Source organism: Lactuca virosa, chromosome 4 (genome assembly GCF_052849685.1).
Source record: "Lactuca virosa cultivar CGN04683 chromosome 4, Lactuca_virosa_CGN04683_v6, whole genome shotgun sequence".
NCBI lineage: Eukaryota > Viridiplantae > Streptophyta > Magnoliopsida > Asterales > Asteraceae > Lactuca > Lactuca virosa.
In genome coordinates, this window is record NC_136429.1 from 158,214,890 (window position 1) to 158,227,165 (window position 12,276).

Consider the following 12,276-nt stretch of genomic DNA (forward strand, 5'->3'; position numbering starts at 1 on the left):
TGTTTTTTATACTTTTGTATATTGTAATGTTTCGTCCCAAGACTTTTTGAATTTGATATTTTCACCACAAAACTTTTACATATTGACAGTTATAGTCCCTAGTCTTTTTAAGTTTAGTACAAGATTTTCGTATATTTGCATATTTCTATAATCGGAGTTATTAGTTTATGGCTAATCGGAGTTATTAGTTTATGGCTAATCTAGAATTGTTTACGGCTAATCTAGAATTGTAAATTTTTAATTTTGTACAAAGATTTTGAGGCGTCCTATTCCCACCCTTCTATAGTTCTATAATCTATAGTCTATACTACATCCTGTGGGAATGAATAATCAGTAACATTGGTCTTCTTCCGTTTGACAAAAACTTCAGCCGACCTCCACCGGTCGTCTAAACCCTAAACCCTAAAACCCATTCTGATTTTGTTGAATTAAACAACCAAGCGGCTAATAATGGCGGCGATACCCTCCGCCGGAGCAGAAGCACTCCACCGCCTCAAGCTAGCGGAGCCACCAATGTACCTGACTCCGTCTTCGGAACTTGCTTCCGCCGCTCGTATTGCTTCGGAGCACCTATTCGCTTCGCTCAAACCCTACACTCCTAAATCACCTTTCGACCGCCTCCTTGTAGACGACAAGTTTGATGCCGAGCAGATTTGGCAGCAAATTGACCTCCAATCCCAGCCGTTAATCTCTGCAATCCGCCGTCAAGTTAACAAGTTTGAGAAGGATCCGCAAGAGCTTAAGAATATTTTTAAGAGTGGTGAAACTGAGCCAGAGAAAAAGAGGGAGTTGGTCTTAGAGGGAGAGAAAGAAGAAGACGAAGATGATGAAGACAACGAAGAAGAGAGTGACGACGAGGATGAGGATGAGATGGAAGAAGATGAAGATGAAGACGAAGACAAAGACGGAGTGAGTGAAAACAAAGAGGGAGGTGCAGGTGGAGTTGAAGATAAGTTTTTGAATATAGAGGAGATGAAGGAGTTTATGGAAGATGATGAAGCTAGAGAGTATGGTCTTAATAAAAAGAAACAAGTGGTGAAGAAATTGGCTAGAAAGCATGTACAAGAAGATGAGGAAGATGAAGAAGAAGATGACGATGAAGATGAAGATGACGAGGTAAGCACATTTGTAGGAAGAATGATAGACATTAGAAATCGATTCACATTCTAACTTCCAAATTTTAAACTAGTTAATCTAGTCTTTTGACTTGAGTTGGGACTACTTCCTTACATAAATCTTTTATACCTTCTGGTATATTACACAGTTGGAGCTCGTTTAATACCTATTTATATCTGAAGTTATGGAATTGAAGTATCCGTTTATCTAATCATCCTACTTGGTTATTGTAGCTTGGAGTTCTTGGAGAAGAAGACATGTCAGATGCTGAAGACGCTAGGTGATCTTTTATCATTCACTCATGTTGTGCGATATTATACAATATGATCCCAGCCATTCATTTGCATGTCCTGAAAATATGATTTTTTTTTTCTTTGGCAGATATGAGGATTTCTTCACATCCAAAAAGCCACGCGACCAATACAAGAAACCTAAACAAAACAAGGAGGTGGAAAATGTAGACATGGGCGATGGAGAAGAAACTGAGGGTTCAGATGCAGGTGATGAAGATGAAGATGAAGAAGATGATGAAATGGGGCCTGATGATGAGGTAATATCTACAATCTACATGTTCATAAGATGTGTTGTTTTTGTTGTCAAGACTATTGAGTAATGTATCTTTCTTCTCAACTCTTTTAGATGAAGACAGACAATCTTTCTACTCATGAGAAGCAGCTCTTAGAACAGCGTGCCAGAATAGAAGAAGTTGAAAGAGAAAACCTGGAAGCAAAGTCATGGACAATGCAAGGAGAAGTACAGAATCTTGTTTATCTGAAGCTTTTGTGACTTGTAGTAGTTCTCATAATAACTTGTTTGCTTATTTAAATACATGGTGACAGGTAAATGCAACTAAAAGACCTAAAAATAGTGCTTTGGAAGTTGATTTAGACTGGGAACGCAATGCAAAACCACCACCAGTAATCACAGAGGAAGTTTCACAGTCCATTGAAGAAATAATCTTGAAAAGAATATCTGAGGTAAAAATGATGCTAAAAGATATAGTAAAAACTGAATGTAAGCATGCATGTTTTATCTTTCTGATAAGCAACATATGTGTTGTAACTTTTTCAGGGACACTTTGATGATGTTCAAAAGGCTGCTACTTTACCTTCTAAAGCACCAAGGGAAATGAAGGAATTGGTAAAACATCACTCAACAGTATCTAACTGATGCTCATTTTTATTAATCCTTGGTTTTATGTTTATGTTGTGTTTGTTGGTGAATAAATGTTTTTTAATGTTATATGTGCAGGATGAGAATCAGAGTAAGAAGGGTCTTGGTGAAATATATGCGGTTAGTAGTATATTCTTCTTGGTTTATTTGGTTCAAAGATAACTTCTTTTTAATTTTGCTTATTATCTTTGTGCAGGATGAGTATGCTCAAAAGACTGGCCTGGTTTCACAAGCCTTGACGTTCTCAGATGAGCAAAAGAAGGAGGTAACTTTTTTTTATTTTTTTACTTTAGACAATGTTTTATTTTATAATTATACCATAAGTTTCTCATTTTATACAGGCAAGCGTTCTTTTCAAGAAACTATGCTTAAAGTTGGATGCTTTATCGCATTTCCACTTCACTCCAAAACCAGTATGTTATTATTTCAAAATTTCAACCAACATTTTTTAAACTCCCTTAAATTCTTATCTAACTAACTAAAAATAACATGAACAGGTGGTTGAAGACATGTCTATTCAGACAAATGTACCTGCCCTAGCAATGGAAGAGGTATAATATAACATTTTCACTTTTCTTCTACATTTAAATTTGTTTATTTAAAAAAATATATATATTGGATTTTGTTTTTATGTGTATAGATTGCACCTTTGGCGGTTTCGGATGCAGCTATGCTGGCACCTGAGGAGGTGTTTTCTGGGAAAGGAGATATTAAAGAAGAAGCTGAACTAACACAGGCTGATAGAAAGAGAAGAAGAGCTACCAAGAAAAGAAAATTCAAAGGTATAGAATATAGATAGCCCTTGTTTGTAAAACCATTTATCTGAATTTTATATTTTTATGTGTTGGGCTTCATTGTCTGATTGGAATGATGATGTGGCAGCTGAGAATGCAAAGAGAGTGATAGCAAAGAAGCCACAAGAAAGCACAGAGACAGCTGGCACTGGTGATTATTTGTGTTATAAAGTCTTTGGTGACTCTATGTAATTGTAGTTGTTTAATTTTGTTTTTTAATGCTGCAACAGGCAAGGAAGAATGATATGAGTTTTTGCAGAAATTTTCTGTTGAAGAACAGATGGAAGGTGATTGTGAAGAGCTGTAGCCTCTAGCCATGACTTCTGGTTTGATCCTTCTTCCATCTGGAAAGTTTTGTTCTAAATATTATAAAGGTGAAGAAGATGAGTAATAGTGTATCTGTTTTGGTATAAAGAATCTCATTTTTAGCAATTGGTTTGATTACCCGATGCACATCTTGTAAACACAATGAATTATTAGTTTAGCCAAAGAACATCAAAGTGTTGTTTCTTTTTTACTTTTATTGTGTTGATGTTGAATTTTATTACTTCATTCTGTTAATGTTGTTGAATTTTATCAGTTTAATTGGACACAATTGACAATGCCATATCTCTGTTTTGTCATCACACCATTCCAAAGATTGAGATACAACCAACTTTCGTGTCACCAAATGCCTTACAGAAAATAGATTCCACATAGTAGTTTTCTTTTCATTACCACGAAAGCACTTTACTCAATCATCTTCACTTGGTCCATGTTTGGCTAAAGTTCAAAGAGAAATCAAATTCTTCTGAAGATCATGATCATACCGTATACTATTATCACCCAACTTTACCTTGTCGCTTCATTCCTTGAAACAAACAAATAAATAACGTGAGAAAGTCATATGAGGAGATGCACATGTGTCCAATGTATTTAAAATGTCACTTGTGTCTCCTTGGGAACAATCTTGAACCACAGACACTGCCATAACCACTTGATTCTGCATTGGGATTTTCCTTTTTGTGATGTGGACAATCTCGGGCGTGTTCGGCACGGAGCGTTTTGGAGCGTTTGAGAGCTTCTAGCTTCTAGCGTTTGACAAAACGCTCCGTTTAAAACAAAAAGCCTCGTTTGACACTACAAGCTTCTAGCGTTTAGTTTAATCAAAACGCTCCAAATCCAAATGCTACTTCACGTAGCATTTAACAAAACGCTACAAACTACAAGCTACCCGCTACCACCTAGTTTTGCCGAACACATCCCTCGTCTAAAGTGTTCTCATTCTTTACACTAATATCATGTGACTTTAGCAAAAGCTATGGATTTGGAGCATGACTTTCCCTTGTTTCCATCATCTCTATCTTGTGTTTTACCCTGCCCACAAAGACCAAAATCATAACCCTCTTTTTCTCGTAGAAAATTTAAGTTTTAGTTCCTTAGACAATATAGCATTCTTCATGTCATTTAACAATAATCGATGATTTACTATACAACATGATATCAATGAAATTCTCACATGAATTTGACAAAGAACACGACTGAATAAGAGCTTGATCATTACCTTCAATTTAGCTTCCACGCCTTGTAAATCAAGAATAATTCAACTGAAATTATACATATGATATTTTACCTTAGTACCTTCTGTCATCCGCATGGTATACAAACGTTTCCTTTGATACAACTGATTTGTGAGAGTGCTATTATGATACATGTCGGAAAGTTTCTCCCATAGCACATCAACAGTCGTTTGATCCACAATATCCCATAGTACTTTATCGACACTTTTTCCAAAATATCCCTCTCCGCATCCGATGTCGTCTCCTTCGGTAGTTTCGTCTCTCCTTCCAATATCGCCACACAACCCTACTGAACCATAAGAATGTAACATCCCAAAATTCAATACCAAAAATTTTATTTTTAATTTAAAGGTTCATAAAACAGATTACTGAAAACGTCATCAATGTTATCTCATATCATGAAAAACCATAAGTCAAATATCTCAAAAACATATCATAGAAAAATAACGTCAGAGTACAAATCCCAAGAATCTCATGTGCAAAAAATCGTGTGTGTGAAGGGGTGCTGTCATGCCGACTCCTTTCCCTTCGAAGAAGAGGTATCTGAAACCAAAACTGTAAACCGTAAGCACGAAGCTTAGTGAGGTCCCCCATCATACCACATACCATACTATAAGCATACTGTCAGACATATTTGGGTGTCCGACCTACCCTGCTGAGCATACCGGGGTGCTCAACCTACCCCTGTTAGGCATACCGGGGTGCCCAACCTACCCCTGTCAGACATACCGGGGTGTCCGCCCTACCCCTCCGGTTTATCTCAACCGGTTACGGAGACTATTTCACCCCTACCACTACCACATAATAACATATCATAAACGTACTGCTAGGAATATATGGGTACTGTCTACCCCTTCAGTCTCTTTCAACCGGTAACCGGGGACTATTTCACCACTCCTATTACTATCACATAATATCATAGCATACTAGCACATAAAGCATAACAGATAGTAGCATACCAGACAATTATCACAAAGACAATCATCTCAACTATAATCACCTACTAGTGGGCCGACCTTGGTGCCTTATACTCACTTCTACTGGAAGGTAACTCACCTCAAATGTCGTGAAGTAGCTGAACTGTCCTCGGCTCTGGAATAAACTCTACTCAAACTCTTACACATACAAAGCTCCTTTAATTACCTTTTCATACTCATAACCCCCTTAAGAGTCAACTCTGGTCAAAGTCCAAGTCAAAGTCAACGTTCTGGTCAAAGTCAACCTTCTGGGTCGAGTTGAGTCAATCAACTCGCCGAGTCCCATAGATCATAAACCTCTTAAATCGCGATCCAACTCGTCGAGTCCTTGCACGAACTCGTCGAGTTTCTCCTATCAACAGAATCGGGACATTTCACTACAACTCGTCGAGTTCCTCCTTGAACTCGTCGAGTTCTTCAATCTTCAAAACCCAAAAACCATGGCCAACTCGTTGAGTCATCTCCTAGACTCGCCGAGTTTGCTTAATAACAGAAAAGGTTGGGGAACCACGATCCAACTTGCCGAGTTGGATGAACAACTCGTCGAGTCCCCTTTAGTCTAAATCCATTCAGTCACTTCCAATCGAGTTCAACGCTTTCAAACCATAGATTTGGTCATATAGGACTAAGTTACCATGTAAAGTTGCTAACTTTACATCCATGCATGGTGTCATGAAGCTAGAAACACCAAAACTAAGCTATATAAGAGATCTAGGGCATGAAGAAGGGCCAAGGCTTTATAAAGCTGGCAACTTTAAGCCTCAAAAGCTCATTAGGGCCTAGATTTGAAGTCACAACTTCATGATACTCTCAAATCCCGAAAATGACTTCAATATGGCCCAAAAGTGACAACATATTACCCTAGAGGAAGATCTAAGTAATAGAGAGCCAAGGTATCAACTTTATACCTCAAATGAGTCAGAAATGCAGCTCAAACTCTGGATCTACTAGCTTCCTCTTGAATCCCCAAGCTTCTCCTTCTTTCACAAGCTTCAAAATCACAAAGAATGCCCAAAATGGATCAAAACTCTCCAAAAGTGGATTAAGGTTTCTTGGCTAGGGTTTGGGACGATGGAGGCTGTAAATGAGGCCAGCCTTTGGAGGTTAAGGTGTTTAAATAGGGTGCTAAATCCTGAAAATTAGGGTTTCATTTTGGCAGCCTTACTCGTCGAGTTGAGGCTCTCGACTCGACGAGTAGGCTTTAAATCCCGCGTCTAAATTCCATTCCTACTCGACGAGTTTGGGGCCTCCAACTCGTCGACTTCCTGTACAAAAATGAATAAATTGATTTAAAATACATACCAGGAATCGGGCGCTACAAAGAAGCTTCATCTCCACCTTCCAAAGTCATTTGATCAATCCAACTTCTTCAAATCAAACTTACTCTATTCAATCAACAAATCTAGCTGCTTGAATAATCATCGATTGCTCTGATACCACTTGTTGATCAAGCAATCAAAGAAAGGCAATAAAAAGAACACACATAATTAATGTGTTTGGTCGATGTGACCTACGTCCACGAGCATGTACATTCGAACTCTTCTATGACTCAAATGTTTCAAAAGTGATACATTGGAAAAACCTAACTACGAATATTTATAACCATAAAAACCCTAACTATTGCTAGAGGGTTGGACACACGTACAAGAAAATCCTAAATAACTAAAAAGGTTCATACCATAGGAGGGTTCCACCCCTCGCAACCCTGGTGGGATAAGTGTTTGTCGTGTACGACTTTGGGCCTAAAGACCCTCATCCTACTTTAAACATTTATCCATTCGAAATCACAATTCAAGTTTCGTCACTTCGTTTAGAGTCGGGTTATCAATTTGCATCACCAAATTCTAAATCGCACTTTAACATCATTCAATTTCAAACACCGCCCCTTGGACTTGCTAATTCCATATATAATTTACCTATGATGTATTGTATTTATATTTTCATTATTTTTGTCGATTCAGTTCCAGTTTTACATGAAAAACATAATAAAACCAATAAAAATTAGAAACCACGCCACCATTATTATTAATTGTTTGGTTATAATGGTTATTTCGATCTTGCTTTCAGTGAATAAGAACATCTCCAATGGTAAATTATGTTATGACTCAAAATAATTGAAACATCATCATTCCACTAACTTTAACCTCTAATTAAATAATTTTTCCAATGGTTAATTTTTTTTTCAATACACTTTTTTATAAATTAAACTAATTTATCACTATATATCGAAATTTTTCAATAACCAAATATTTGGTCATCTTTCTTATAACTGTCACAACACCAAAGGATATAAATATGTTAAACTTAAAGTTTTGTCTGATGTATCGGATATACATTATAGGATTTCTCCATTACCTAAAGGTAGACCTGGCAATGAGGTGGGTTTGGAGCGAATCGACCTTGATCCAAACCCTTTTAACAAATTTCAAAATCCGATCCAAACCCGCTCCGTAACCCACAAAGTTTTGAATAATCAAATCCATACCCTTATCCACCGAATCAACGAATATCCAAACCCGCCCCGTAACTCATAGGCTTTTTGAATTATCAAACACATTTTACTTAATTCATAAAATAATACTTCTTAAATAAAACAAATGTTGATTTAGAAAACACATTACGTACTCGAGGACTTCCGATTGGAATTAAAAATCACTATTGTAGTAACTTCTGATTTATTTTTTACTGTCAATTGTAGTGATAGAGAATAGCAATGACAAACTTTCTTTCATTTGATGAATGAATTCAATTTATGAATGAAATATGATGATTTCTTGCTGAAATATAAATGAAATGACATTATAATTCTTAGTTGAAGACTGGAAGTCTAGAAGTCGACTCCTCGATTCTTATGTATAAACAGTTTGGACTTTGGCATTATTCCTTTGGACTTTCAATTGGAATTAAAATTAAACTTTAAGAAATATAAAATATAAACCAATAATTCAAAATTTATACGGGGCAGGATATAAACGGAGCGGATCAGTGATGATCCATACCCGACCCTTTTAATAAAAGGGTTAGCGGGTAAACGAATCAAAAACTATGCTCCAACCCCATATAATTCTTAAGGGTTTGGATCGGATTAGGGTTAAAACCCGCTTCATTGCCAGGCGTACCTAAAGGAAGACAATTGCCTATTGTTTCTCACAATCACATATTTAATAAAGTCGATCATATTGCGATATTCGGGTCCCTATAGACACAGATACTTTGCCACTATTGTTTTTTTGGAACATTGGAAACATATAAACAAATTGCTCTAGTAAGGAAATAGAGAAAAAAAGTTACACATAGTTAAAGCTGAATGAGGATTACACAACACCTATCCCGATGCATTTTTTCTAGGGGTGGCAATTGTTGACACGACACGAAACGAAATTGGGACGAAATTGAAATTCGTGTTCGTGTCAAGTGTAAAAAACACGATGTCGTGTCGTGTTCGTGTTCAAAATTCGACACGAAATTGACACGATTTAGCATTTATATGTCGTGTTTTTCGTGTTACGTATGATTAAATATTAATTAAATAAACTAATTGTTATATTATGTTATCTTTTTCGTTTCGTGTTTGTCGTTTTTTAATTGGTTCGTTTTCGTGTTAGCTAAAAAAAACACGACATCGTGTTGTGTCGTGTTCGTGTTACAAAAAACATTGTCGTGTCGTGTCAGACAGAAACACGACATGATGACCCGATTTGTCACCCCTAATTTTTTCCTCTTGTTACTAATCTAAAAGAAAGACAGAGACAGAAGATGACAATATCATCAAAAAAATCTTCTTTCCGCATCAAAACACATTTTTTTCAATGCATCTAAAAAAGTCATTTCAGACGAAAAGACAAAGCTAGAAATTGATTACACTGCAGGACACGAAACATTCCACCAAACATCAATCCGACTTCATAAAGACGTGACTGAGGGACAATAAGTGAACAAACACATAATATAATACACTCCCAAATCCCCTCACAGTAAGGGCCAAGAGTAAAAGGAAGATCAACCTTTATCACTTAGATTTAACTAGATGGAAATCCGATTTAAAGAAATGCATCAAAGTAGGACACTTACTTTAATACGAACGGAATTCTTCCATCTAGTAGAAACTTCATTAGTGGTCAAAGTACCACTCTCTGGGAAAAGACGTGCTGACGACAGGAAAAAACACTGAAGTGTCCAAGTCTCAAACCAACCCTTCCGCTCCACTCAAGCATTGTATTTGCAAATTTGGACATGCAACACTTCCCATTGGGCTGCCTTGGTACCTCCTCTTTGCTCTCTCCTCAACTACCACAAATAACAAGTCGAATCAAACCAAACCAAACCAAACCACAACGATGGCGTCTTTCTTTGGAACTAGGGCATATATATTCTCGGAAGGTTGTCTTCAAACAGAATATTTCCAAACCGTGGATCCGTGTATAACTTAGTAATTTGCCCATTGCCAACTTTGATGCTATAGAGTTCTTGCAAATCAGATCTAATCCCTTTTGAGTGAAGCTATCTAATGGCTCGAATAATGTTTAGCCAAGGCCTGTGAGAACCCAAATTAGCCTCGGCTTCACAAAGGTACGCATCACAACTTTAATCATACAAAAACCCAAAGAGCTTCTTGACGATGCTACGTTGTCATCATTCTATACAACACTCACGTCTCACTTGGGCGTTTTTTTATTAAAAACAAGTATGATGTACAATAGAGGTCTCGTGTTTTCACATATCACTTCAATGTGAAAATCAAGATCAAAGGATTGCAGTTTACAAGTTTATACATATAAAAAAAAAAAAAAACGTTTATACATTTATTTACAGAAAAAAGTATTACTATTGAATTGTCGTTGATAATAAATGAATAAAAAATATATAAAAAATGTCATATGCAATTATCGTATCAATTATTTTCTTAAAAGTCAAAACAATAAAATGCATATCACACTAAAAAAGTTGATCACTTCATCATCACAAATAATCAACCAAAACGCATTCAAACACTCCTACAACAAATGAGTATTACTGTATTAGATTCTATTTATTCTATTCTAAAACACACATCACACATACATCTATCTGCAAATATATGTTGTTAACTTAAAATGTTATTATGGGATCCTTACATAATCCATACATCATACATATTAAACAAAACACAAATCCACAGTTGCAATAGACACATATTTGTTATCCTATACCCATTTCCATTATTTATTTAATTATCGACACCAACCTTCAAGATTCATATATCATATGCTGGAGAGCTGAGCAGAGTTGTTAGCAATGGCACCTGCTTCTGTTAGCATCGGCACCAGCTTCCCAGCTCTATGCTTCTCCATAACAGCTGCAATACAAGCAAAACCAGATCAACACCAATCAAACACACCAAAAACCAACATGAAAAAAGTTGAAGAAATTAAACACTCACCATCTGAACCACCGATGTGCTGCCCACCGATGAACACATTTGGTACAGTTGTCTGTTTGGTCCACTCTGCTAGAGCTGATTGAATTTCACTGCCATCACCTTCCAAAATCATCAAAGTCAACTTCTTGAACTGTTCTTGGTTAGGAAGAAAATGATGGGAGAGAGTTTAAAGTTGAAACTTACTTTCTTCATCCAATTCCAGAAGCTTGTAAGATACATTAAGCTCTTTGAACAGCTGTTTCACCCTCTTGCAGTATCCACAGTAAGTTTTGCTGCCAAAAATCACCAAATTTCATCAAATTCCACTTTGCTACGACTAATTTTTTATTTAAATCGACATAATCACCTAATTCATAACGAAAGAGATAACGTGAGTTCGACATGTAATGGAGTTATGGTGTGTTTTGATCATAATTCAAGATAGGGATATGGTTTTACATCTATATATTTCACGATTTGTTCTAAATGCAGCAAGAGAAGATGCAAGTAGATCTAAAACGTAAATGACTATAAGATCGACGAGTCAAAGATGCTAAAATAATAATTCGACAGGCAAAGGATGATGAAGTTCGATTGTAAATGAATTTCTTAGTAATTAGAATAAGAACTTAATACGACGAAGATCAAAAGGCACAAAATACTTGAAAATGGGTCAGAAACACAATTTCCAAGTATCGGAAGGAAGAAATTAACGAAGGAAAACCTGAAGACGACGACCGGATTTGAGGAGACGACTTCTTTAACTTTGGAAAGAGCCATTTCGATTTCTTCTCTGGATTTGTGTCCTCCGCTCCAAATGGTTCCCATTTTAAGCCCTAATTCTTGCTTGTTTTTCAAGCCACCAGAGATAGCAGGTGTATGAGGCCGGCTTTTGCTTAGTGTATTCACACCATACCCACGTGGCAATCGACATAAGATATTGCCGATTCTGACATGACGTCGTGCAGCAATCAAGCAAATTACCACTTTCGTCCTCGATTTATACGTGTAGGCTGATGTCATGGTTATTAATCGTCAATTTTTAGAAAATGTTTGTAAAATAATCTAATTAAATTGTAGCTAAATATAATAATATATAACATGCCCCATATAAAAATCAGAATGCATGCATGCCAGATTGCCAGCCAAATGTGTTAGTAATATACATGGTTCTAAAAAATCGCGTCATGGCACGCCTTAAGGTGTGTCATAGCGTGAGGCGTGGTGTAGCCGTTACGAAAACATCCAATGCGGGTTTG

The 12,276-nt window shown here is 36.6% G+C and overlaps 2 protein-coding genes across 2 annotated transcripts; one reads left to right on the forward strand and one right to left on the reverse strand.

Moving 5' to 3' along the window:
- The first annotated feature begins 299 nt into the window (after positions 1-299).
- Positions 300-3,600, forward strand: LOC145107608 (U3 small nucleolar ribonucleoprotein). Its single transcript, XM_079044517.1, has 13 exons — positions 300-1,116; positions 1,350-1,396; positions 1,498-1,666; positions 1,756-1,869; positions 1,956-2,093; positions 2,188-2,256; positions 2,368-2,409; positions 2,486-2,554; positions 2,631-2,702; positions 2,787-2,840; positions 2,930-3,071; positions 3,172-3,234; positions 3,314-3,600. The coding sequence occupies exons 1-13, from the start codon at positions 451-453 to the stop codon at positions 3,325-3,327; spliced, it is 1,659 nt and encodes a 552-aa protein (XP_078900643.1). The 5' UTR covers positions 300-450; the 3' UTR covers positions 3,328-3,600.
- A 7,083-nt stretch (positions 3,601-10,683) lies between these two features.
- GRXC1 (Thioredoxin superfamily protein) lies at positions 10,684-11,916 on the reverse strand. Its single transcript, XM_079044518.1, has 4 exons — positions 11,742-11,916; positions 11,222-11,310; positions 11,039-11,137; positions 10,684-10,954 (listed from the first exon to the last, which is right to left on the reverse strand). Exons 1-4 carry the CDS (start codon positions 11,843-11,845, stop codon positions 10,860-10,862), a joined length of 387 nt encoding a protein of 128 aa, XP_078900644.1. The 5' UTR covers positions 11,846-11,916; the 3' UTR covers positions 10,684-10,859.
- Between the last annotated feature and the right edge of the window lie 360 nt (positions 11,917-12,276).